The 27,748-nt window shown below is 46.9% G+C and overlaps 1 protein-coding gene across 1 annotated transcript in view; it reads left to right on the top strand.

The window, feature by feature from the left end:
- Window positions 1-5,216: 5,216 nt before the first annotated feature.
- Window positions 5,217-27,748, top strand: part of LOC144599067 (uncharacterized) — a 227,982-nt gene continuing 205,450 nt past the window's right edge. Inside the window, exons 1-3 of the mRNA XM_078409791.1 lie at window positions 5,217-5,346; window positions 7,763-7,913; window positions 11,805-11,944. Of these exons, the coding sequence (XP_078265917.1) occupies window positions 5,296-5,346; window positions 7,763-7,913; window positions 11,805-11,944 (342 nt within the window). The 5' untranslated portion in view covers window positions 5,217-5,295. The remainder of the gene's footprint in view (window positions 5,347-7,762; window positions 7,914-11,804; window positions 11,945-27,748) is intronic.

Genomic DNA, 27,748 nt, shown 5'->3' with positions numbered 1-27,748 from the left:
CATGATTGATGCCTATTCAGTTGTGTGAAGCACATTGCAAATGCAAGATTTTGTTAAGAATTGATGGTAGAGATCAAAAGATTATTTCTTTAGTTTGAGCATCTAGAATTAGGGAGTCACTATTTCAAATATTTTTACTCAATTTTTTAGGATCAGATATTTATTGCTCATTTCTAATTTTCCTTGTAATAATAATAATAATAATATATTTATTTTATATAGCGCCTTAACACATGCACAAAGCGCTTTACAAATACAATTAACATAGAAACAAACAGACAAACAGACAAACTATCCTGACGGAAAAGCGGCGAATAATCAACGCCAGCGTCCTCTCACGTCAGGGTCCGGCAGTAGACATTAAAGAACACAAGACACACAGATACAATTTTTTACACAAAACAGCCATCACAGTGATTGCTCCAGGCATACCCTCACTGTGATGGAAGGCAAAGTCTTATCTCCTCCTCGTTCTTCTCCCGTGGCGCCACGAGGCGATCGAGGCTCCCAACCCCTTGAAGCCCCCACCGGGCGATGGAAAGTCCCAGGGCCGAGCCGAGCCGAGCAGGCCGATGAAAGTCCTGAGCCCCCACCGGGCGATGTAAAGTGCTGCGGCCGAGCCACGCAGGGCGATGAAGGGCCTGCGGGCGGGTTGATCGTGCCTCGTGCTTCGGGGCGGTCGAAGCTGCTGCGGCTGGAGCTCCCAAAAGCCGGTCACCAGCCAGGGACCTGCGAACTCCAGATGTTGCGGTCTGCAGGGACCACGGCCGAAGCCTCCGAGATGGTAAGTCCAGGCCCTGCGACCGGAGTCTTCGAGGTCGATCCCAGCTGGAGGCCGCCGACTCCACGATGTTAGGCCGTAGCGCGAACGGAGATACGACACGGTAAAGGTCGCATCTCCGTTGAGGAGGAGATTTAAAAAAGGTTTCCCCCAACCCCCCCACCACCCCCCTACATACACAGAATTAAAAATAAAACAAAACGTACATTTAACATCAACATTGACTAAAAAACACACAAAAAAACGGAGAGACTGCCGGTGAGCCGCAGCTGCAGAACACAGCCACGCCCCTATTGTAGATGGTGGTAAGCCACCTTCTTGAATGACAGCAGTCTTATCTTGGAGAGCAATCTTGGAGCGCAATCGATGTTCAGCTGAGAATATTCAAGACTGAGATAAATAAATTTTGAACACCAAATGAATGGGAGGGTTGGGTACTGGCTAGGGTGCTGGCTAGGGTACTGGCTGGGGTGCTGGTCTCGAGGTATGTGACTGATTATCCATGAACCAGGCTCTGGAAGGTCTCCCTTTGCATGCATTCCAAATTCTTGAAAAACTGGTGGGTTGGGAAATAAGAACCTAACAACATAGAAACAGACGTATTGGTATTGGCTTATTTCTATCATGTGTACAGAAATACTATTGAAAACATTTGTTTTACCCGATACGCAGGGAAGTATGTCATACATGAGTACGTCATATAGTGTGAAAGTTCAGAATATAGTGTTACAGCAACAGAGAAAGTGCATGTGTCGTAACAAGGAAGGTTGAAAGATCGGGAATACAATACAATACAATACAATATATCTTTATTGTCATTGTACAGATGTACAACGAGATTGGGAATGCGCCTCCCATACGATGCAATAATTTAATTAGCTAGTCAGTATTAATTTAAACAACCCAATGAAACAAATTGTAACAGTTTTAAAACAGAATAAAGTGCAAGTAGATCAGTGCTGGATCACTGTGCGATGTGACCATCCGGCTCAGCAGGACCGGTTCATAGCAGCTATGGCCCTGGGGATGAAGCTGTTCCTGAATCTGGAGGTGCGGGCGTAGAAGGCCTTGTATCGTCTGCCCGATGGTAGAAGTTCGAACACCATCTACACCTGCCTTCAACAGCAACACGCTCACGGTACAGGAGCATAAGGTGAGGCGTGTGCTCAGGGCTGTCAACACAAGGAAGGCTGCACGCCCAGATGGAGTGACGGGAAGGGTGTTGAAAGAATGTGCAGACCAGCTCTCAGTGGTCTTCACGAAGATCTTCAACCTGTCCCTGTTCAAAGCCATCATCCCATCCTGCCTGAAATCCGCAACAATAATCCCACTGCCAAAGAAACCAGTCATCCGTGATCTCAACAACTACCATCCTGTTGCACTAACCCCGGTCATTATGAAGTGCTTTGAGAAGCTGGTCCAGCAGCACATCAAAGCCAGCCTCTCAGCCACTATCGACCCACACCAATTCGCTTACAGATCAAACAGGTCTACAGAGGACGCCATTACTACTGCCCTACACACCGCACTGACCCATCTTGAGCGGCAGGGCAGTTACGTGAGGATGCTCTTCATAGATTATAGTTCAGCATTTAACACGGTCATCACGGACAGACTGGTTTCTAAACTAACTGATTTAGGACTCTCCCAATCTATCTGTAACTGGATTAAGGACTTCCTGACCAATCGGCCCGGCTGCCCACAAGGATGCGTGTTGAGCCCCCTTCTCTACGCCCTCTACACCCATGACTGCACCCCCACTCATCCTACCAACACCATCATCAAGCTTGCGGATGACACGACTGTGGTTGGACTCGTCTCAGGAGATGACGAGACAGCCTACAGAGATGAAGTCCAAAAACTGAAAGGATGGTGTGCGGAAAACAATTTGGCTCTGAATCCTTCCAAGACAAAATAACTCATAATAGACTTCCGAAGACACAATACGGGCTACACACCACTGCATATCAGCGGGGTTTGTGTGGAAAGGGTCCCTGCCTTCAAGTTCCTGGGCACGCATATTGCTGAGGATCTCTCCTGGACCACAAACACCATAGCGGCAGTCAAAAAGGCACAGCAGCGGCTCTACTTTCTGAGGATCCTCAGGAAGAACAACCTGCAAGAGCAGCTGCTAGTGACTTTCTACCGTTGCACCATCGAGAGTGTGCTGACGTACTGTATTTCTATGTGGTACACCAGCAGCTCAGAGGCAGACAAGAAAGCCCTTCAGAGGGTCATCAACTCTGCAAAGAAAATCATTGGTTGCCCACTGCGCTCTCTAGAGGAACATTATTCCGTCCGCTGCCTCAGCAGAGCAGCCAACATCATGAGGGATCCTTCGCACCCTGGTCATCAGCTGCTCGAACTGCTGCCCTCTGGTAGACGGTTCAGGTCCATTACATCACGGACTAATAGACTCAAGAACAGCTTCTACCCCAGCGTCATACGTGAGCTGAACACTGCCAGACACTCACATAAAACTGAATGGAAGGAACGGAACTGATCGGAACACTGTCAGTTACTTGTCAGAAAACATAAGCCTCAATTTAATACATGTTTACATCCTACTGTACTTATATTGCTTAACATTTGCTAAACCTATTACATGTTACACCCGATTTATTCACAAAATGCTGGAGTAACTCAGCAGGTCAGGCAGCATCTCGGGAGAGAAGGAATGGGTGACGTTTCGGGTCGAGACCCTTCTTCAGACTGATGTCGGGGGTGGGACAAAGGAAGGATATAGGTGGAGACAGGAAGATAGAGGGAGATCTGGGAAGGAGGAGGGGAAGGGAGGGACAGAGGAGCTATCTGAAGTTGGAGAAGTCGACGTTCATACCACCGGGCTGCAAACTGCCCAGGCGAAATATGAGGTGCTGCTCCTCCAATTTCCGGCGGGCCTCACTATGGCACTGGAGGAGGCCCATGACAGAGAGGTCAGACTGGGAATGGGAGGGGGAGTTAAAGTGCTGGGCCACCGGGAGATCAGTTTTGTTAATGCGAACCGAGCGCAGGTGTTCAGCGAAGCGATCGCCGAGCCTGCGCTTGGTTTCGCCGATATAAATAAGTTGACATCTAGAGCAGCGGATGCAATAGATGAGGTTGGAGGAGGTGCAGGTGAACCTCTGTCTCACCTGGAAAGACTGTTTGGGTCCTTTGATGGAGTTGAGGGGGGAGGTAAAGGGACAGGTGTTGCATCTCGTGCGGTTGCAAGGGAAAGTGCCCGGGGTTGGGGTGGTTTGGGTAGGAAGGGACGAGTGGACCAGGGAGTTACGGAGGGAACGGTCTCTGCGGAACGCAGAAAGGGGAGGGGATGGGAAGATATGGCCAGTGGTGGGGTCCCGTTGGCGCTAGGATGATAGATTTCTTCTTAAAGCAGATGGGAACCTCAGATTGGATTAGGGAGAGGTCAAAGAAAGTCAAGAGTGTTTGCTCTCAAGAATGACAATCTGGTGTCTACTGCAGAGACTGTGGGTACAGACTGCTAGGACAACTGACATCACTTTGTTGCCCTTCTCTTCAAAACAAGCATGTATGAGAGAATGCAGAAGCAAGATGTTGATTTGCCAAAAAACACACAAAGTGCTGGAGTAATTCCGGGTCAGGAAGCATCTCTGGAGAACATGGATAAGTGATATTTCGAGTCAGGACCCTTCTTCAGACTATAAGAAAATAACTGCAGATGCTGGTACAAATCGATTTATTCACAAAATGCTGGAGTAACTCAGCAGGTCAGGCAGCATCTCGGGAGAGAAGGAATGGGTGACGTTTCGGGTCGAGACCCTTCTTCAGACTGATTGGAAGTGGAAATTTATTGTACTGTATGGGAATGCATCGGGCTCACAAGAGGAAAATGATGCTTTTTTTTCCCCAGCAATTCTGCCTGACTTTACTTTGTTGCCCGTTGTAGCACACTATAACATGCAAGCCTTGCCACAATCGCGTGGTAGACTTGGAGTCTAGCTTGGTCTGGAATTGCATCTTGGTATCCCTGAAAACTTTGCGAAGGTCAGCCTCGATATCCTGCTACTCCGAGCGCGTTGTGTCCATTTACTGCAGAAGCTAAATATGCAGCTTAAAAAATACATAACTGAGAAACCGGCTAATATCTTGCGTTTGATTGCAAGAGGCCAATGCAATGAAATCGGAGGTGTTCCTTTGCAGTGCATCCACATGATTGTGCATTGCAGCTTCTTGGTGTGATATTTAAACGGCGCAAATGTTCTGGGTTATTGCGCGTCATGTGTGTGGTGTTGCTGAATCCCGCTCCCAACTACCTGGATCCCGCCTCCGGGCTCCAGTCTCCATGCCGTCCATGGCGTCCCCGCCGCCAGGCAACTGCCTGCACCCGGCGTCCCGTTTCCACGGCAACGCAAGCTGGGCGTCCTGTTTCCCCGGTAACCGTGGCCGGGCTGGGAGGGAGGGGAGGGGGGGGGGGGGGGGGCGGGATGAGGGGCTGCTGAAGCTGAGCGGGCGAGCGGTCGCTGCGGGCTCCGGAGCTGCCGTGGGTCCCCATGAGTTCACCGAGCCAGCCCGCCGAGGACAAGCTGGAGGCTGTGATCCAGGTAGGCGGCCGAGCTGCCGGCAAGTTTTTTTTTTTACACCGGCGGCCGTCTGGGTTGCAAACGAATAATGCTCAATGCGAAGAGAGGGATCTTCACAGGTTCAATTTTATTTTGCATTTGTAATGCTCCGAGGAATTGGCCGGTTTAACATTGTAAGCGACCCGTGCACCTGCACCGCCCAGGGCCGAATCGGACTTTGCTCCCCCTGCTAGTAGCTGGAAAAACCCATCCCCGAAACCAGCTATTGTTCCCCTCACCCTTCCTCTCACCGGGGGACCCCGCCGCCTGCACTTTCACATCATTGGACATTTCCACCCATTTCCATGCAGATGAAGGATCCCGAACCTGATAACTGTTTCTCTTTCTACAGACTGAAGAAGGAATGTCGACCCGAAACGTCACCCATTCCTTCTCTCCAGAGATGCTGCCTGTGCCGCCGAGTTACTCCAGCATTTTGTGTCTACCTTCTCTTTCTACAGATGCTGCCTGAGCAGCTGAGTGCTTCCATCATTTTCTGATTTTGGTGCAGATTTTGTCTGTCTGCACCAGTGGCTCATCACTTTAAAGTTCCTTTAATTGCTCCCCTGCTGCATGGAGGTTAAACGGACAGTCAAGAACGCTGAGCTGTGAATTTGAGACCAGATCTAATCTGTTGAATTTACCTCCATTGCCCTTGCTGTCCATGGAATATGCTGTGCATTATTCGTAGTGTCTGACTACACTTGAAAAAGATGATCATTGGCTGATCGGGGATTTTCTGAGGGATGGAAAGGATTATGCAAATATAAGCCTTTGTATTTGATTGTGCAGGTCTGCATAGAAACAGGCCCTTTGGCCTATCAAGTTTCCAGCATCTGCAGCTTTTTTAAAAAACTTTCAATGTGAGGCATCATTTTTGTTTTATTGATCAACAGCATTTTGTGCTTTTGGGATCACCATTTTGCAGCGGAGAATCACATACGTATTCATGCAAAAGCAATTCTCTACCCCCCTCCTTCACACACCTGCAGTTACTAAACCCTACCTCCCTTATGGATCTGGGCACAATTTCCAAATCCACAGCCAACTCTACTAACAGCTCGAGGAGTGCGGGGAAGAATTGCAATCTAAATCCCCTGTGGTAAGGATTAAAACAAATTTGAGAATAATTTGAGAATAAACTGATAATAATGATCAGTTTTCTCAATGAAGTTTTCTCAATGTAGTGACCGGAATATCCCTTGAGATATATAAGTAGCTTGACTGGTTCTGCTGATTTTCCCAGTAAATGAATAAAAAAACCATGGTAACATTGAAAGTTAAGAACCTGCAGATGCTGGAAAACTGAAATAAAAAGGATTAATTTATAATCCTGTACGTCTTTGGAGTGTAGGAAGATCCCGGAGAAAACCCACGCAGGGAGAATGTTGAAACTGTCTAGACAGGCACCCGTAGTCATGATCGAACCCTGGTCTCTGGCGCCATAAGGCAATAACTCAACCACTGTGCCACCCTGTTTCTGGTTATTAAAAGTGGGAAGATTTGGAAATGGGATAAGTTTGGACTAGCAGAGAAGGAAGAGGAATGGAATGGGTTAGCTGTGATCACAAACAAAGAGCTGGAAGAACTCAGTGGGTCAGGCACCTTCTGAGAGCAGAATGGACATAATATTTTGTATCGGAATCCTTCTACAGACACCGGTTTGCAACAGCCAATTGCATGTGTTTGGGGATAAAGGAAGAAACCAGAGCACTGGGGAAACAGGTAGTCACGGAGAAAGTGCAAACTCGCAGAAACAGCACCCAAGGTTAGCATTGAATCTAGGCCACAGGAACTGCGAGACAGTAGCTCTCTAGCTACGCCACTGAATCTTCATCTGGGTCAGCTATTTGTTTCCACTGGGGCAGAGAATTCCATAGGTTCACCAGTCTTTGAGAGAAGAAATGTTTACATACCTCATTCATAAATTTTGTGGGAGGACCAACCTCACCAAGGCAGTGTGTTCCAGATTCTAACTGCCCTGTGGATGAAATAAAATCTTCCTTATAAACCCCTACCCCTTACCCTTTATTTTTGTTAGCAAGTTTGCTGTGTGGGAGGTTAGCCCCTGTATCCAATCTATGCCCCCATAATTTTGTTTACTTCTATCAGCCAACCCCTGGCATCTTCCACTGCCTCTGTTACAAGGAATACCAACCCAGCCTATCCAATCTCTCCTTGTCATTGAAGAAAGTTCAGTATGAAGGTTTTTCCTCTAGTATTCACAGATTGCAGATCCTTTGCTTTATTGACAATTCTATTGTTTTAATCTTAACAGTCTTATAAAAACTGCTCAAACAGGCTACACAATGATTCCAATGTCACCAACATTGCAGTTGTACTGATGTTTGGTCTGATCATGTGCTCCTCTCAGCCAGCAGTTATGTTATCGTTTCAGAAATTGGAAGAGACCATCCTTAATCCAGAGGTGCCTGAAGAGGATAAAAGTCTGACGGTGTGTGGAGAGGGGCAGGACTCTGCTCCGACTCCCGTCCCTGCTCGAATCCGAGAGATAGTTACCAAGAATCTAACTGAGGAAAGCATGGAAGGTTAGTGTACTGCTCTAATACAACACCACCAGTGAGCAATAGGGTTGTGGTAAATACAATGCTTGTGTTATCGTGGGATTGGATAGTGACCGATGCTTGTGTTATCGTGGGACCGGAGAGTGACCGTTAGCAAACATTATCGTGGAGCATTATTCTCCACTTTCACTTCCTCCACTCTTATATTTTAAGCCTATGAAAATGTCATTACCTATGGCACTTGAAGATTTATTTTATTCATTCAGAGAGTATGGGACTCAGAGGAATTATCTGACATTTCTTGCCCTTGAACCGAGTGTCTTGCTGAAGCATTCAAAGGGCTGTTACAATTCACCTTTGCAGTGCGTCTGAGATCACAAAGATGTCAGAATGGTGGGCAGGGGATTTTATTCCACTTGATATTAGTGAGCAAGATAGAAACATAGAAAAATAGGTGCGGGAGTAGGTCATTCTAGCCTTCGAGCCAGCACCGCCATTCAATATGATCATGGCTGATCATCTAAAATCAGTACCCCTTTCCTGCTTTTCCCCCATATTGCTTGATTCCTTTAGGCCTAAGAGCTAAATCTAACTCTTGAAAACATCCAGTCAATTGGCCTCCACTGCCTACTGTGGCAGAGAATTCCACAGATTCACAACTCTCTGGGTGAAAAGTTGTTTTTTTTAAGACCAAGATATATTCATAGTCAACATTACTGACGCTTTTTATTTCAGATTTGATCAATTTAACCAAATTTAAATTCTCTGGCTATTTAACCTGTTAGTCAGATGGTGCTGTAAAAAGGATGGTTAGACAGACAGAAAAGCCACATAGGGGCACATTAAAGGTGATGAGATCACCTCTCATTCTTTTAATCTTCAAAGAATATAGAACTAATTTATTTGGCTGCTTGTGATGGGTAAACCTAACCCAAAGAATTAGCCAAGTGAATCTCTTTAAGACTACCTTCAATGGCATTAGATCCTTCCTTGATGAATGACAAAAACAGTGCTCCCGGGGTAGCCTTGCTTGTACCTTGTACAATTCTAACAAAAATGCTCATATTCAATGTGCAAATCGTCCTTCTTGCCTTTACAAATTGCCTTAATTGCCCTTGCTTCTTGTTAACTTCTTGTCTTCCATGCCCAAGAATACCAAGATCCCCTGGTACTCCCACTTCCTCCAAACCAGAGGCGTAGCTATGGGCACTCGCATGGGCCCTAGCTATGCCTGCCTCTTTGTCGGGTCCGTCAAACAATCCCTGTTCCAGACATACACTGGCCCCATCTACCTCCGCTACATTGACGACTGCATTGGTGCTACCTCTTGTACCCATGCAGAACTCACTGACTTCATACAGTTCACCACTAATTTCCATCCTGCTCTTAAATATACTTGGACCATCTCTGACATCTCCCTACCGTTTCTGGATCTCACCATCTCCATCACAGGAGACAGACTAGTGACCGACATCTACTACAAACCCACTGACTCCCACTGCTATCTGGACTACACTTCTTCCCACCCTGTCTCCTGCAAAAAGTCTATCCCCTACTCCCAATTCCTCCGTCTATGCCGCATCTGCGCCCAGGATGAGGTGTTTCACACTAGGGCATCAGAGATGTCCTCATTCTTTAGGAAATGGGGCTTCCCCTCTTCCATTATAGATAAGGCTCTCACTGGTGCCTCTTCTATTTCCCGCAGCTCCGCTCTTGCGCCCCCCCCCCCCCCATTCGCCCGCCTTGTCCTCACCTTCCACCCCATCAGCCATAGTATAAAACAAATTATCCAACAACATTTCCGTCACCTCCAACGGGACCCCACTACTGGCCACATCTTCCCATCTCCTGCCCTTTCTGCTTTCCGCAGAGACCGTTCCCTCCGTAACTCCCTGGTCCACTCGTCCCTTCCTACCCAAACCACCCCTTCCCCAGGCACTTTCCCCAGCAACCGCAGGAGATGCAACACCTGTCCCTTTACCTTCCCCTTCGACTCCATCCAAGGACCCAAACAGTCTTTCCAGGCAGAGGTTCACCTGCACCTCCTCCAACCTCATCTATTGTATCCGCTGTTCCAGATGTCAACTTCTGTACATCGGCGAGACCAAACGCAGGCTCGGCGATCGTTTCGCTCAACACCTTCGCTCAGTCCGCCTTAACCAACCTGAGCACTTCAACTCCCCCTCCCACTCCCAGTCTGACCTTTCTGTCATGGGCCTCCTCCAGTGTCATTGTGAGGCCCACCGGAAATTGGAGGAACAGCACCTCATATTTCGCTTGGGCAGCTTACAGCCCAGCGGTATGAACATTGACTTCTCTAACTTTAGATAGCTCCTCTGTCCCTCGCTTCCCCTCCCCCTTCCCAGTTCTCCCACTGTCTTCCTGTCTCCACCTATATCCTTTCTTTGTCCCGCCCCCCTGCCACAGTCTGAAGAAGGGTCTCGACCCGAAACGTCATCCATTCCTTCTCTCCAGAGATGCTGCCTGACCTGCTGAGTTACTCCAGCATTTTATGGTACCTTCGATTTGTACCAGCATCTGCAGTTATTTTCCTACCTTACTCATCTGCAATCTCTCTCCATCTGGATAATCCTTTGCCTTTAGATCCCTAGTGTCAAAGTACACAATCTCACATCTTCGCACATTGAATTCTATTTGCCAATATTTTGACCTCTCACTTAACCTATCCATGATCCTGTTCCTGAGTCTAAATATCCGTATTGTAACATGCCCATTCGCCCATTTTAGTGCCATCAGCAAACCTGGATATCTTAAACTCTGCCCTCTCTTCCAGGTCTTTAATATACATTGTAAGTAATTGAGGGGCAAGAATTGATTCCTGGGGTATTTCAGTACTTAAGTAGCTGCTGTTAATCCGAATCTCCTTTCTTTATGATAACCATTCTTTAATTCATGTTAACCCACATCCCTCAAAACCATGACCTTTTATATAATGCTCCAACGTTTAGTTTTAACTTGTGCCTTCTCGAAATTCAAATATATTACATCGGAAGGTTCCTTTCTATTGATCTCTACGTTTGTGTAACATCCTTGGCGAACTTGAGCAAATGTATCAGACATGCTTTCTTTTCCATAACAATTTTGATTCCTTGGTTTGATTACATTACGCTTTTTAAATGACTAGCTAGATTTCAGCATGTTCCCAGCTACAGATGGTAAGCTAACTGGCCAGTTATTTCTCACTGGCATCCATTGACCACTTTAGTTGCCTTTGCACAGATGGCAATGAACTGATGCTTCCTCTCTGCTCTGTGCTTGTACAATGTGGTGTTCCGTAAATTGCTTCCTATAGCATTTTTAAAGCTTGCTCGGATATTTGGCGAGGTTACGCATCAAATGTGTTGGTGTGGGGGTGAAATTGTATAGGGGCCAGATCAGGCCAAATATGGATAGATGTTTGTTTTCCAGTGAAATATTCAAGTTTTAACTCAACGGTGGCGGTAGAGTTGCTGCCTTACAGCGCCAGAGACCTGGGTTCGATTCTGACAATGGGTACTTGTCTGTACAGAGTTTGAACGTTCTCCCTGTGACCTGCTTGCGTTTTCTCCGTGTTCTCTGGTTTCCTCACACACTCTAAAAACGTTCAGATTTGGTTATTAATTGGCTTGGTAAATTGTCCCTAGTGTGTGTAGGATAGTGTTAATGTGCAGGGACCACTAGTCAGGGTGTACGGTGGGCCGAAGCGCTGTATTCGCGCTGTATCTCTGAACTAAACTAATCTAAACTCAACTTCACTTTGATTGCCATTGCGGGATTTAATTTTTTTTTTCAGATTATTAGTACTTAAGCACAAGCACTATGTTACCGTAACTATTTTCAAGTGATAGCTAAGAAAATTCTGCTCAATCTGAGCATAGCGGTATTAATTCTAATTCTTTAATGTTATCCATGCAGTTGGCAGGAGTTCAATGGCCAGTCTTCAGAGAGAGAACTATATGCTGCAGGAGGAACTGTCTCGTATGGAAGACTTATTAGCACAGAGCCATGCCGAGCGCGATGAGCTGGCCATCAAGTTCCGTGCGGTCAACGAGCGGGTAAGCTGGGTCAAAGATGTGTACTGGAAGTGAAGCCTCTGAACTGATTCAAAATTGTTAATTTTTAAGAATAATTTAGAGCCAGCATCCAATAAATGAGAGCAGAAATGTTTGCTCTGCTACCTTCCAGTCATAGCTGCACATGGGATTTTGATAATTTGTCAAATGTAAAGTCTGCTCCTTCCCACCTTGCCTGTTGAGATGTAGAATCATACAACATGTAAACAGGCCCTACAGCCCAACATGCCCATGCCGACCAAGATGCTCCATCTACATAGACCCATCTACCCGCGTTTTGCCTCTATCGCTCTAAACCTTTCCTATGCATAGAAACATAGACATAGAAACATAGAAAATACGTGCAGGAGGAGGCCATTCGGCCCTTCGAGCCAGCGCCGCCATTCATTGTGATCATGGCTGACCGTCCACAATCAATAACCCGTGCCTGCCTTCTCGCCATATCCCTTGATTCCACTAGCCCCTAGAGCTCTAACTGTACCTATCTAAATATCTATTAAATGTTATCGTATCTGCCTCAACTACCTCCTCTGCCAGCTTGTTCATATACCCACCATCCATGTGGTGGTACTTTTTTTTCCTCTTATACAGTCCCTCGGGATTGAGGATGACTTTCTTCCACTCTGTTTTTGTAGACTCTGAGGTAGCTAATGAGGTCAATGTGGAAACTGCAAATTCTTGCATTGATAGGGCGGGAGTTGACCAGCGAGGTGAGTGGGTGGGTGATTAGTGTGCTGTTACTTCCATCACATGCAGGGCCCCAAGAGGTTCTCAATACCAGTTTGTCTGCTCTTTATCCATTGACCTGAGTTTCCCAGGAATCTGTGGGGATGTTGTACTTCTTTAAAAAAGCACTGAGAACATCCTTGAGTCGTTTTTACAGCCTCCTCCCATGGCAGAACTCAGAACAGAAAAAACGTTTTGGGATTCTGGTGTTTGGCATTGGATTGTTGTGACCTGTCCAGCATATCTGTATGAGGGTAACTAGGTCCCTAATGCTTGGAATATTAGCCTGGGAGAGGACACTGACCTCGCCTATCGTTCCAGTGACGGAAGATTTTGCAGAGACCGCCATGGTGGTATTTTTCCAGTGCTTCTAGATACCTCATGCAGGTAGACCAGGTCTAGGAAGCACCTTGATGTTCAATGACCATTGCTGTCCAGTGGAACAAGAGCTTTATGCTAGGTCTGAGGTCTTGATCTTCAAATACCTTTTTCCTAATCCTCAATGCAAGGGACGGTGAATTTTATTATTGATGCCTGCCTTTATCAAAAAGTGGCTCCAAAGATATGGGAAAACATTTTCCAGGCTTCTGCAATGAAGATTTCGTGACTTGTAAAATACTGTACCTGACATGATACATACTGCAGTAGATGTGAAGTGATCATGTACCTATTGTTGTTAGAATTAAAGATATTTTGTGCGCTCATAGGACTGATCCATTAATGGAATGATTGTTCTGAAACTTTAACAAGCATCATCTGTTACTTATGCCTCAACACAACCTGGTTGAATTATTCCGAGAATCTATTTATTGTATCCCTTGTTTCAACAGTATCACTGACCAAAGCTAAATCCATCTTCTACCTTCCTACAAAGATCAACTTCCATTCTTTAACAACTGTACCTGATGTTAATCAAAGACCAAACCAAGAGCTCGAGCCATATTGATAAATCCCACCTTGGCCTGCCTCTCTTCTACAGTCAAGCCCATCGTGTGCCTTCCAATCTCCTTGTCTAGTCCTTTTTTTAATCATTTGATCTTCATTCTATCTTCACTTTACATTGAATCTGTCCCTCATTACCTCACTGCCTCGGTTTCTCTCTTTCCTCTTAAAACCTCTCACTCTGAGCATAAATTACAGTGCAATGTCTACTTTCCTCCTCGGTATGTACATTGATTTGTTAGATTACATTTCAGGTGTTTAAAAAAAACTATCCAAGATGTGTCCATGAACTTAGATTCCGTGTAAATTCAATGTAGTTCTCAGACTTTGCCAGCAGGTAGCAGTATTGATTCAAGCAGCCTTACTCTCTCAGTATTCACTTTAGCCTGATGCATCTGAATGGGTTTAAATAAACGAAGTGCAAACCTCCTCATGAGACTAATCCTTATAATTTCTGAAAGATGTCACCTGAAGCCTCATGTTGAGTGGCAACTGTTCACACACTGACATTTTTTCATTTCTATCACATCTTTAACATAAACACTATAGTCCACATTTCAGGTCACTGAGTCCATGCAGGTTTACAGAACAATCCTCTTTCCCTGTAATTTTCTTTGTAAATTATTTTTCCCACTTCCCACTCAACTCCCCCCAGATTCCACTGCTACACTAGGGACAGGTTTACAGTTGCCAATTAACCTGCCAATCCGCATGTTTTGGGTTGTGGGAGGAAACCGGAGCACCCCGAGGAAACAGTCACAGGGAGAACATGCAAACTTGGGACAGTGTCAGGATTGACCCGGGTCACGGGAGCTGTGAGATGGTGGCTCTACTGAGTGCTTAAGGTGCTTCATGGTTGGGTGTTGGAGAAAGCAGGAGAATCAAATATATATAGGTGGTCAAAGAAAAAAAAGCTTTTAAATTATGAGTTTAAAAAGTAAGTATTAGTATTAGATTATCATTGACACATGTACCAAGATACAGCAGAAAGCTTTGCTTTGCCTACTTTTCAGGTTATATCATATCATAAATGAATACATCAGTAGTGCAAAGAAGAAAGGTAACAAAGAGCAGACTATAGTAATATAGAAACAGAGAAAGTGCTTTTTTTTTTAAAGTGCAGGGGCCGCAACAAGGTTGTGCTGTTTTGGTCCCTTTATTTAAGAAAGGAAGTCTAGAAGAGATTCACAAGACTGACTCCTGGAATGAATAATTTGTGCTATCATAAACAACAAAAAGACCTGTGGTCATAGTCTCCCAGAATGAGGAATGATGTTATTGAAACATGTAAGATCCTTGTGGGCAAGACAGATGTTGTGATGTACACTTGTAGGAAAGTGGAAACAAGGGGACATAGTTACAAGAGATCAATCATTTAAAATGGAGGTGCATAGGAATCTCTTCTCCCAGAGAGGGTGGTGACTTGCTTGTTATCCCTGAAGGGCTCTGGAGGTAAGATCATTGAAGGAATGTAAAGAGGCGGTATTTATATTTTTGTGATAGATTAGAGAATTGTTGGCTAAGGGGAAATGGCACAGAAGATGAGTTGAGGCCTGTGAGAATGTGGCATAATAATATTGAATGGCAGTGCAGGCTTGAGGGACAGGTGACCTACTCCAGCTCTTATTTTCTTGTGCTATTCTGGTTTCTTGTGTGCTGTGGTGTACCCTGTAGAAGGTAAATAACTGCAGCATAATTACAACAGTAGTAGAGTCCACAAAGCTTTAAATGTGGTAGACAAGGGTTGCTTTATCCTGGAATGTGTTCATTATCTTGAGTTTGACTGGGATGCCACACAAGAGTATTGCACCACAATCCTGACCTGATGGTGGGTGGAGGCAAGTCGTTGGAGAGAGTAGGAGGTAAGTCCTGTGCTATTTCAGATTCTATCTTGGCCATGTAGTTGAGATATTAACAAGGCTGATTACCCTGATGTCGGGTTCGAAATGACCACACTGACACTCGTAGTTGGGTAAACTCATAAGATGAATTTTATTACAGTGGCAAATAAAGTCCAGGAGCACATGGGGGCATTGTCCCTCACCTTCAGGACACTGGCAATCTCAGGGTTGTTCCAGCATCTCAGTCCTGGTTTTCAAAGGAGGAGGCATGGTGATCTCGGGCTTAACCCTGCAGTTCACCTTTGCCTCAATAGGAGGCGCTGGCAGTCTCAGGTTTATCCTGGTGTCTTAGCTTTGGGTTTGAAGAGCCAGACTGGCAGTCTTGGATTATCCTGGCAGCTCAGTTTTTGCTTCTCTGTGCATGTGCAGTTCCTTGTTGTCTGTGGGCATGAAGAGCCACTGGTGTCACAGGCTTGCCCCGGCCACTCAGTCTTAGCCTCAGTAGAGGTGCCAGCTGTCTAAGGCTTCTTCCCAACACCCCAGTCTTGACCACACAGTGGAGCTGGTGGTCTCGGGTTTGTCCCTGTGGCTCAGTATTCCTCGAACTTGCAAAAAGCGAACACAGCTAGCAGGAAGGCGTCTCTTTCTCACCCAGCTGTTACCAATGATGCTGGGGTTCAGCCTCTCCTGGTCACTCAGCCAGTGATAGGGATTAGAGCGGCATCCAAATATAGTTTGCACCATTGTAGCATTACTATTCCGGTGAAAATTTCTAGTGTCTGTAATGAGCTTGGTTGGAAGATTGGGACTACACTTCAGTTTATGGGAGAACTGTTCAATAGTCTGATAACTGAGGAGAAGAAGGTGTTCCTGAGTCTGATGATACATGCATCAAGCTTTTTTATCATCTCCCTGACAGGCTGCCAAGGGTGGTCCTTGATGAGTACTTATGAGGCACAAATCCTTCCATTTAGTTCCTCAGGCGTGCATTTTTGTCAGGAACTGCTGCATGAAAGTACATACTGCTTTATTGTGTCAGGTAGTTTTCCACTTTGCATGGAAGTTTGTCTATCTCTGGAGCACATCTATGCTAGAATCATGGCCTGCTGTGCTTTGCTTCATTCAGCCATTTGTCTGATGTCACATTGGGTGAATCGGTAGAGCTGCTGCCTCATAAATCCAGTAATCTATGTTCAATCCTGCCCTCCGATGCCGTATTTGTGGATTTTCAACGTTCTCCCTGCATTTTTCCTGGGTGCTCCGTTTTCCTCCCACATCCCAAAGATGTGTTGGTTGGTTAATCGGCTATGGTAAGTTGCCCCGAATGTGAATGGAACAATAACTGGGTAGGGGAAATGATGGGAATGCGGGAGAATTAAAAAATGGGATTAATGTAGGATTAGTATAAATGGATGGTTGATGGTCAGTATGGACATGAAGGGCTGTTTCTGTGCTGTATGTCTCTATGGATCTATGACTCTATGAACTGAATTGATTGAAGACTGATAGTGTGAACTCAGGGAAGTTGAGATGGATTGTCCACTCAAAACTCTTGGTTGCAAATGATTAAGAGTGATAGCCATGTCTATTTAAATGGGTGAGGATGTCCCTCCGTTTCAATGGTAGGGCTGTTGAGATGATGCTAGGATGCAAACTGTCATGTAATTGGAGAGGTTATTAAAAACAAAACTCCAAGGAAGTAACTACTCTGCTACAGACTGACGTAGCAACTCAGAGGGAGGAGGGGTTCATTGGCAATGTGGCAAATTTTGGTGATACTGTTATTTTTGCAAAGAAGAGGGTCCTACTACTACTACTGCCACAGTAAAGGAAGGTGTGAAAAGATAGAGCAAGGATATCTCCTGGAAGGACTGGTGGGGTCTCTGGATAGCAAGGAAGGAAATATAGGGACAGGTATTACATGTCTTGCAGTTGCAGGGGAAAGTACCTGGGGAGGGAGGTGGTTTGGGTGGGTAGGAATGAGTGAACCAAGGGGTTACGAAGGGTACTTCCAGGTGAGGTCAAGGCTCATGTGCTTCTTGTCTAACCTAATCTACTGCATACAGCGTTCCTGATGTAGCCTCCTGTACATTGGCGAAACCAAGATTACCTAGACTAGGTAATCATTTTGCCACACAGGTGCTCAGTCCGCCAAGGCTTACTGAATCTCCTGGTTACTAACCATTTTAACTCCCCTTCCCATTCACATTCTGACCATTCTATCCTAGACCTCCTCCATTGCCAGAGTGAGGCCACATGCAAAATGGAGGAACAGACCTCATATTCTACTTGGGTAGCTTATAACCCAATGGTAGGAATATTGAATTCCCCAATTTTAGGTAACCAAAAAAACCTCTCCCTTCCCCTTGCTACCCCAGCAGCCTACTTGCTCCCCCTTCCCCCTTCTACCCTGTGTTCCACCTAGACTCCCACCTATTTTTCTCTCTCCCTCCACCTCCTCCTCCCCCTTCATTCCTTCCTCTGACCTTGCAATTCACAACTCTTCAATCTTTTTGGCCCAGATATTTTGCTTTTTCATCTCGGGCTGTTGTCTAACCATTTGCATATTAAAAAGAAAACCCCTCACCTGTGTTCACCTATAATCACCATGCTTTGTCTTGGCCCTCTCTTCCAGGTATTTCTGAAATCCCCCCCACAATCAGTCTGACGAAGAGTCCCGACACAAAACATCATCACCTGTCCATGTTCTCCATGGATGCTGCCTGACCCATTGAGTTACTCCAGCACTATGTGTTGTTTTTTCCCGTAAACCAGTATCTGCAGTTCCTTGTTTCGCCACGGGTACTTAAAAGGTTGGTAACTTTGTGCAGTGCTCGTGGAGTGTAGCCTGTGTTTCCATGGGAGATAAGAGTGAGATATGAAGGCGCACTGGCCACAAGTCCGTCAGTCGATCTAGGGTAGGAGGGGATGACATAGGAATTGAGGAAGCTGGAATTGTTATACTTGTATGAGGAAAAGGCAGGATGAATGAATAAGGACAATGCCATTTAGAGCAGGAATGGGAAGATTTTTTAGATCAAAATGTCACATATCAAAACATATTTTAAAATTAAAGCTCATACAGGTTTGTTAACCGCACATTGTGTTTGACAAACCTAATCAAATCTTTGACAAAGTAGTTGAGGGTGGTGTCATTAATATAGTGTCTATGTATTTTAAAAAGGTACTTAAAATTGTATCTCATCAATAAAACTAAAGCCTGTACGATTTGAGTGTCAATGAATGAATGGATACAAAACTGGTTTAGGCACATAAATTTGAAAATAATTGGGAATGATAATATTTTGGAATGGAGGGATATATACATCGGTGTCTCTCAGAAGGTGCTTTATACCACACTTTATGGTCTTAAATATAAAAGGTGTAATTGCAAAGTTTGCATATGATATGAAGCTTGGAAATTTACTAAGCAATGAGGCAGATGTTTCCCTTAAGGAAGCAGCATAGACGTGATGGCCAAATGATCTCCCTCTGTGCTGTGTGCTCCTTTAATTTTATGATTTTTAATGTTGCTGAAGAAAACTATGACTCACCCAAAGATGACGGCTCAGATGAGGTAACAGAAATATATGGCTACTCTTTAAAACAGTCTTCATGCGTAGAGTTTGGACAAGCCAGCTGAATTGAAAGTCTTGTAGCAAGCTTGTTCTGATAATGTGATGCAAAGTTTGTTTTCTTAATCTCCCTGGTAACAGGCTTGAGAAGCAGTCCAACATACAATTTAGCAAATAGGTCTCTATTTGTCTCACAGTTTGCTTGAGTTAAGATTAGCCAATTTTCCAAATCCTTGATGTCTTGGCATTTCTAGTCCAGGAAGTAAGAATAAACTGCACATGGTTGGGCTATCCCAGCAGAGGTATAATTTAGAAATCTGCAGAGGTGAGAGATCGACTCTGGTGACTTGAGCAAACGATCTAGGCTGACCCTCTCCAGAGCAGCACTGAAGGAGTACTGTACATAGGAACATTAAAAAGGTAGGAGGCCATGCACATCTTCTGACCAATCTGCATCTAAAATCTGACAAGTAATATGCAAAAGGGGCTGGATCCCTCGGTCAGTATGGTGTTCGGGGTAAGCAGACTTCCTCCTGGTCACAACTCCACCCTTTGCTCTGAAATTCCACCATAGTAAATATCAGAGCTTACTTTTGAAATTTAATTGGCTTAAAGCAAATCTGCTATTAAAAACTGAAATTTAGTCAGAAAAACTCAGTGGAATTAGTTGATATGTTTGAGAGATAGGGTAACAGTAATAATGCACTGTAAAGATCACAAAAACTACAGAGCAAAATACAAAACACGAGTTACTCGGTGGGTCAGGCAGCATCTATGGAGGGCATGGACGGGTGATATGTTTCTGGTCTGGACCCTTCTTCAGGTGATAATGTACAGGCGGTTGATTTGAGTTTTCCACTCTCTTGTCAGCTATAGAAATAAGTGATTTTGATATCAACGTGTAATCCTTATATATACCATCAATAGAAATAATTACTTCTTAGATATGCAATAAATTCAAGCTAATTTGGTTTAGTGGGGGTGAGAGTTGTGGATGGAGTTGGGAAGGTTCTGTGTGCTGTGAATTTGTGTTATTGCCAAGTGTAGAAAAGTGCAGAAAAGCCAAACAATTGATTGCTCCAACTCTAGCATGTTGGAATGCAGGTGATGTGATTTGGATTTCATGAGATATTTCTGATGGCCACAGAAGATTTGAATATGCTATCTGCATCCATTCAATGTTCCATTATGAGTCCTGATAGCAAATTCCCCAAACCCTGAAAAGCTACCAAAATAACTCCTGAAAGAGATTCCATGTATTGGATTCAGCGGAAATCCTTTCAGCAGCTGAGAACCGATTCTCAGCCTGATTTAATATAATGCATCCTCTGTTTTGAAAGTGTGTGCAAAGTCAATCGATCTGAAGAAGGGTCCAGACCTGAAACAGCACATATCCATGTTCTCCAGAGATGTTGCCTGACCCACTGAATTACTCCAGCATTGTGTCTTTTGTGTTTTGTAAACCAGCATCTGCAGATCCTTGTTTCTGCAAAGTCTTTCTGTTTACTCCCTCACATCTACCTCGGCACTGCCCACATCCATTGTTGCTTCCTGTTCACTTTTTCAAACATTTGCTCATATTTAGCCTCACCTAAAATGCATTCTTTAATTTGTGTAACTCATAGTAACCCACAATTAAATCTTGCCAAAAGCATCAAAGATGACTTTGAGAAGAATGTAATCACTGTTCTGTCTTGCTTCATCCTCTCAGTGGCTGGCACCATTATCAATCGTTGGACATTGTCATGGAAGATCTAGGACATGATGAAGGGCCATCAATTGGTTCAGCACTATTGCATTGAACTTGCAGTTGGGGGGGTAGAGATGGGGAGTGGAAATGTAGCCATTTGTGTTTGATACACATCAACCTACTCCAAGGAAGTGTTTTGCAGCTACTGGCCATTGTGCTACTGTTAGTAGACAAAACCCAAACTTGTCTCAACATCAGTCTCGTCTGAAGAAGGGTCTCGCCCCGAAACATCACCCATTCCTTCTCTCCAGAGATGCTGCCTGACCCACTGTGTTACTCCAGCATTTTGTGTCTACCATCAGTCTCTTCTTCCCATGCCAATCAAAAGGTGCCCATCTCTCTCACTGCGTGAACCCATCTCACTTCTTCCGACAATCTTCCAGCAGTGGCCTCCTTTGTGCCCCTCCCTATCCCACCCCAAACTCCAATCCTAGCTCTCAGGCATTGTAGCACAGCCATGAGCCACAACCTGTGTTGACTCTTGACCGGCCGATTCCGGATGTTCCAAGTGGTCCATTTCTCTTCATCTCTACAGGAAAATGCTCAGCTGCCACACTGACCACGACGTCCTTGAGTCTTGCTCACCACAATTTCTTGTTCAAGATCTCGGAGAAAACCCACGCAGATCACGGGGAGAATCTACAAACTTCGTATAGACAGCACCCGTAGTCGGGCCCGAACCCAGGTCTCCAGCTTTGCATTCGCTGTAGGGCAGCAACTCTACCGCTGCGCCACCGTGCTGCCCTATTTGCAATCACCTTGCTCCTTGACTGGCCACACCTCTTCTAATCTCTACCAGATTAAGGGTCTCGACCCAAAACTTCGACTGTACATTTCTCTCCACAGATGCTGCCTGATCGGCTGAACTCCCCCAGTGCTGGTGGTAAGACATTGTTGGAATCTTTGTACATCAGGTGGGTGTGCCTTCATTCATCAGTCACCCACTGGCGAGTGAGGATAGTTAGTTTTTGGGATCAGCGAGCTTGACTTTGGAAACTTTTCCAATCCTGGGGTTCCCATCATTTTTTGAAGACTGAAAATCAATTTGCTTGGCAAGCCTTTCCTCCCATAAATCTACACTGACTTTCCCTCAACAAAATAATTCATGACTCTCTCAGGATCCTTCTAATACCTTAACCACAACAGATGTAAGAGGCAGCGTTTTGTAAACTCCCCTCTAAAGATTGATGTTACATTAGTTACGACCCATCCTCTTTTCTAATGATTTCCTGAAGTTGGTCCCAAGAGCAGGTCCATTCACTGGTCACTTCTTGACGTAGACTTTAAGGAAGCTTGAAGCAATGTATTAAGACTTCCATTACTCACTCTGTTACACAAACACACACTCATGGCTTACACCAATGGACACGTCATCAAGCTGGCACACATTCACCATTCGCACTGACATTCTGTTGACATTGCCACACTAATGCAGGTTTGCTGCCCAAGCACTGATCGCAATAAAGGCATTGATATCTCCCTGTGACTCTACCACTTGGGCCCGTAACGGTGATGCAGCTCAGAGTGCCTGCCTGCTTTGTGCTGTCTGCGTGGTCAAGACCTGACGAACAGTTGGTTCCGGCCATGGGTCCGCTGTGCCCGCGTTCGTTTGCCTGTCGCCAGCAAGGGAGTCCTCAGAATTCACGCACACTGCATGTTTGAGGGGAAAGGGTGTGGGTGACGCCAGAGTGGAAAGAAGAAAACGTATGGAACTGATTTTGTGTGGCAGTGGCCGTACGGGTGGGAGGGAGGGGGAAGGGGGGGGGGTGCGGTTGGAAGGAGGAGGCACTGTTGTTTTCACAGATGTGCTGCATAAAAGAGGGGATTGTGTGGCAGTAACTAATGTAGTAAATTACCTGTACTGAATGGGTCCGTTCCCAGCGTGCTTCAGGGCTCAGGGACAAATGAGCCCATTGTACCTCTGTGAAAGCGAGCTGCAGGCTGAGGTGGAATGCCAGACATCCCCCAATTTCCCTGATCAGAAGCCCCCCTGAGCGACCAGCGTTCAAGGTATAGGAGTGGAGAAAAGATCTCTTGCTCCCTTGGAGAGAGAGCACAGGGTCCTTGTGTTTAGTGAGCAGGAGTCAGGTTTCTGCTGTGTAACTCTTTAAGAGCTGGTGGAACATGACGAACGGCACTTGTCAAATATTAATATGGGACATGTTATAATGAAAGCTTTATAAAAGTCGGACCCGCTCTTTGAATCTGTAAGCAATGCCCCTTATCCCCCACCCCCTTCCCAATGTTTGCAGTACATGTTACAAACTATAATAAGGTTGGCGAGCATAAGCCCATTTTTTTGCATGCCAGCTTCAATCATCTCCAGTATTTTTCTTTGTATTCAGTAATTGGCCCATTAAAGGTGGGAGCCATTAGTAATGAGGAAACATAGACTCGGCCATTTCTTTAGCCTGATTCAGCAGTAAGCACGCCCTGTGGGGCTTCTGCAGAAGGAACCCTCTTTGTTTTACAATCTTAGCAGGGTAATTCCTGCAGCATCAGCATACCATGTAGTGAGTCCAGACGAGTGGTATTATCCAAATCCTTTATTGGTATAAAACCCGTAACAAACGCAACAGACTTCTTTCTGGACGAACACTAACTTCACTCACTAATCTAATCTCTAATCTAACGTTTGGCGCCAAGCATTTAAATACCCCGCGCTTCCTCACCCCGTGACCGTAACCCAATCCGAGGGTTCTATTACCTGGCCAATCCCTATGTCCCTACATGACCCCCCCCAGAACCCTCGAAACCATACCTCACGGGCGGCCGAACCTCCCGCCCAGAACGTGTACGGATGGGGGAAACCGATACCCCCAGCGTGACAGGAGGCGGGGTGGACGCCGCCGCTGGAGGCGATGGGGGGTCCACTGGAGCGGAGGGTGCAGGTGACGGGGGGCACTTGATGAACCACGGCAGCCCGGGACCAACCATAGGCGGCGGAGGCCCAAGAGGTGGTAAGCTGGGCGCCGCTGACGGGACCAGTCGAGTAGCCACAGGCCGGCCCCGGCGCGGCGGCTAAGCCACCGACACGGGGAGGTCCTGGTCTAAATGGGCCGGCTTGAGACGGGACACTGAAACCAGCTCCTGACGATTTCCTACCTGCAAGGTGAAGGTTACAGTCCCTCTTTTGAGCACCTGGAACGGGCCTTGGTAAACCGGCTGGAGAGGGGGACGGTGGCAATCTTTCCGAAGAAACACGAAATCACAGCTCCGCAATTCCGAAGGAACGTGAACTGCTGTGCTTCCGTGACTAGAGGTGGGGACTGGAGCCAGAGAACCCACCCGTTCCCGGAGAGAGCCCAAGACTGACGTGACGGATGGCGGCAAAGCGGGAGTGGAAGGGAGAATGTCGCCCGGCACCCACAGGGGCGAACCGTAGACGAGCTCGGCCGAAGATGTGCCCAGCTCAGCCCGCGGGGCCGTACGGATGCCGAGGAGGACCCAAGGCAGCTGGTCAGCCCAATCGTAGCCAGTCAGGCGAGCACAGAGGGACGCCTTCAGCTGCCGATGGAAACGCTCAACCATCCCGTTGGCTTGGGGATGATAGGCGGTGGTCTGCTGTAATCGAGCACCATACAGCTGCGCCAGCACGGCCCAGAGAGACGAGGTGAACTGGGCTCCCCGATCTGTAGTGATGATTGCCGGGACCCCGAAACGAGCCACCCAATGCAACGCCAAGGCCCGTGCACAGGAGGCCGCCGAGGTGTCCGACAACGGGAGCGCCTCCGGCCAACGAGTGAACTGATCAACCACCGTCAGTAGATGAGTGTAACCCCTAGAATAGGGCAATGGACCCACCAAATCCACATGGATGTGGAAAAAACGGGCGGGGGGAACCTCGAATCTCTGGTGTGGGGGCTGGACATGACGATGGACTTTGGAGGTCTGGCACGGAATGCAGGCGCGTGCCCAGGCTGCCACCTGCTTTCGCAGGCCATGCCAGACAAACTGGTCGGCCACCATGGCTGAAGTCGCCCTGATGGACGGATGTGCCAGGCCATGAATGGCCTCAAAAACCTTATGCCGCAGAGCAGCAGGCACCACCGGGCGAGGGCGTGGGAGAGTAACGTCGCACCACAACTTGGTACCTGTGGGGCCACACGCCACCTGCTCTAAACGCAGTCCCGAGGTTGTGGAGGCGTACACCGCGGCAGTTCCTTCCAGGCGCTGAGCCTCCGCTAGCTCCTGGAAATCCACATGTTTACCAACCACGGCTACGGAGGGAATGGCCGGCCGGGACAGGGCATCAGCAACGGCATTCAGCCTACCCGCAATATGACGGACATCGGTCGTAAACTCCGAAATGAGGGTTAGGTGCCGCTGCTGGCGAGCCGACCACAGATCAGAAACCTTAGCAAAAGCGAATGTCAAAGGTTTGTGATCCGTGTAGGCCACGAAAGAACGGCCTTCTAAAAAATAACGGAAGTGGCGGACTGCTAAATAAAGGGCCAGGAGCTCCCTATCGAACGCACTGTACTTGAGCTCCGCTCGAGAGAGCTGCCTGCTGAAAAACGCAAGAGGCTGCCATTCACCGTCAACCTGCTGCTCCAAAACCCCACCCACCGCCACGTCTGAGGCGTCCACCGTCAGAGCTGTGGGGGCGGAGGAGCGCGGGTGCACCAGCATGGTGGCATTGGCGAGGGCCTGTTTGACCGCAACAAAAGCCGTCTCCGCAGCTACGGACCATACCAACTCCGCGGGGTTACCTGCGAGACATTGAAAAAGGGGGCGCATGACCCGAGCTGCTGCAGGCACGAACCGATGATAGAAATTGACCATGCCCACAAATTCCTGCAAGCCCTTGATGGTAGTCGGGCGGGGGAAAGAGCGGACCGCGTCCACCTTAGCTGGTAAAGGAGTTGCACCGGCCGGAGTAACCCGGTGACCCAAAAAATCCACCGCGGACAGGCCGAATTGGCACTTGTCCGGATGGAGAATCAGGCCATGGTCTTGCAGCCTCTGGAACACCGTGCGGAGGTGGACCAAGTGCTCCTGGACCGAACGGCTGGCAATCAAAATATCGTCTAGATAAATAAAGACAAATGGCAACCCTCGACCCACCCGGTCCATCAGACGCTGGAATGCCTGAGCTGCATTTTTAAGGCCGAAAGGCATACGCAACCACTCAAACAGTCCGAACGGGGTGATGGTCGCTGTTTTTGGAATGTCCGGCGGGTGGACCGGGATCTGATGGTATCCCCGCACCAAATCAATTTTTGAAAATATTGTCGCCCCCTCCAGGCTAGCTGAAAAGTCCTGGATGTGTGGAATCGGATAGCGGTCCGGCCGTGTTGCCGCGTTGAGCCGACGGAAGTCACCATATGGTCTCCACCCCCCAGATGCTTTGGAAACCATGTGCAAGGGGGAGGCCCACGGACTACTCGAAGGCCGAATAATTCCCAACCTCTCCAAGTTTAGGAACTCCTCTCGCGCCCTGGCCAGCTTGTCGGGTGGGAGGCGCCGTGCCCGGGCAAAAACCGGCGGCCCTTCGGTTGGAATGAAATGGACGACCCCGTGCTTCTCCGAAGGTGAATCAAAACGCTGGACGAGGAGCTGCGGGAAGTCGGCCAGGACCGCATCGAACTGACCGGGAGCCGTGGTAATGGACTGGATAACTAGGCTGGGTGGGGCGGCGCTTGTAGAAGCTTCTGGCCCAGTACCCCGAGGCCGTACATCAGCCGAGGGTTGTAGGCCCCTCCCTCGGACGTCTGCGACCAAGGAAAACGCCCATAGGAAATCTGCCTGCACAAACCACAGGTGCGGCTGATGGGCCCAGAACGGCGGTAGATGGATTTCGCCCGCACTCGCTCCCACCTGCGACATGCTGCTACTTTCTTCCTACGTTCGAGGTCACCAATGTAGTGAGTCCAGACGAGTGGTATTATCCAAATCCTTTATTGGTATAAAACCCGTAACAAACGCAACAGACTTCTTTCTGGACGAACACTAACTTCTACTCACTAATCTAATCTCTAATCTAACGTTTGGCGCCAAGCATTTAAATACCCCGCGCTTCCTCACCCCGTGACCGTAACCCAATCCGAGGGTTCTATTACCTGGCCAATCCCTATGTCCCTACAACCACTTCCAATATCTGAGTGGGATATTCTAACAGAGGCAGTATAAACAATTGCGCTGTTATTTGTGTTGACTGTAACAAAGCACAACTGATGTAGGACCCCTGCTACTCCTTAAATAAATAGCCTTCATCTCATCAATCAAGATTAAATTTTGACCCTGTGCATTTAACCATTTACTTTCATAGTTACTGTGTGGATTTGGCCAATTGCATCATTGTGCGTATATATAACATTCCTCAGGGGGCAGAGGAAGTGGAACCATAACTCCAGTATGGTTTTGTAAAGTTTGTGCATATTTCAGTTACTGTCACTGTATATGTGAAGATTAAATGGGGCAATGCAGCCTGTCGTATAATACGTACATTTAAACAATGACAGATAGGGAAGAGAAAAAGTTTGGGGTTAATCAAGATACACAAGAGACTGCAGATGCTGGAAACTTGAGCAAAAAACAAATTGCTGGAGGAACTCAACAGGTCAGGCAATAACTATGGAAGGAAATGGACAGACGATGTTTTGAGTCAGGATCCTTCTTCAGAATGTGTGGAAAAGAACTGCATATATTGGTTTAAGTGCTGGAGTAACTCAGCAGGCCAGGCAGAATCTCTGGTGAAAAAGGATGGGTGACGTTTTGGGTTGCAACCCTTCTTCAGACCTTCTGCAGAATAATGATTTGTCAAGCCAGTCTCCCAAATTGTGATATTTCATGCATCATCTGCTCCACTGCACTTGTTCTCCTTGGATAAAAGACTCAACTGTATAATTAGCTTGACAATATTTCAAATGGGCCGATTGTACAAACGCACTGAAATATAGCAAATATTGGCTGTAAATGCAGCTGCAGGAGCTTGAATTTCTTCATGAAA

This window comes from Rhinoraja longicauda, chromosome 13 (assembly GCF_053455715.1).
Source record: "Rhinoraja longicauda isolate Sanriku21f chromosome 13, sRhiLon1.1, whole genome shotgun sequence".
NCBI classification, from domain to species: Eukaryota; Metazoa; Chordata; class Chondrichthyes; order Rajiformes; family Arhynchobatidae; genus Rhinoraja; species Rhinoraja longicauda.
This window is presented reverse-complemented; position numbering and strand designations above follow the sequence as displayed.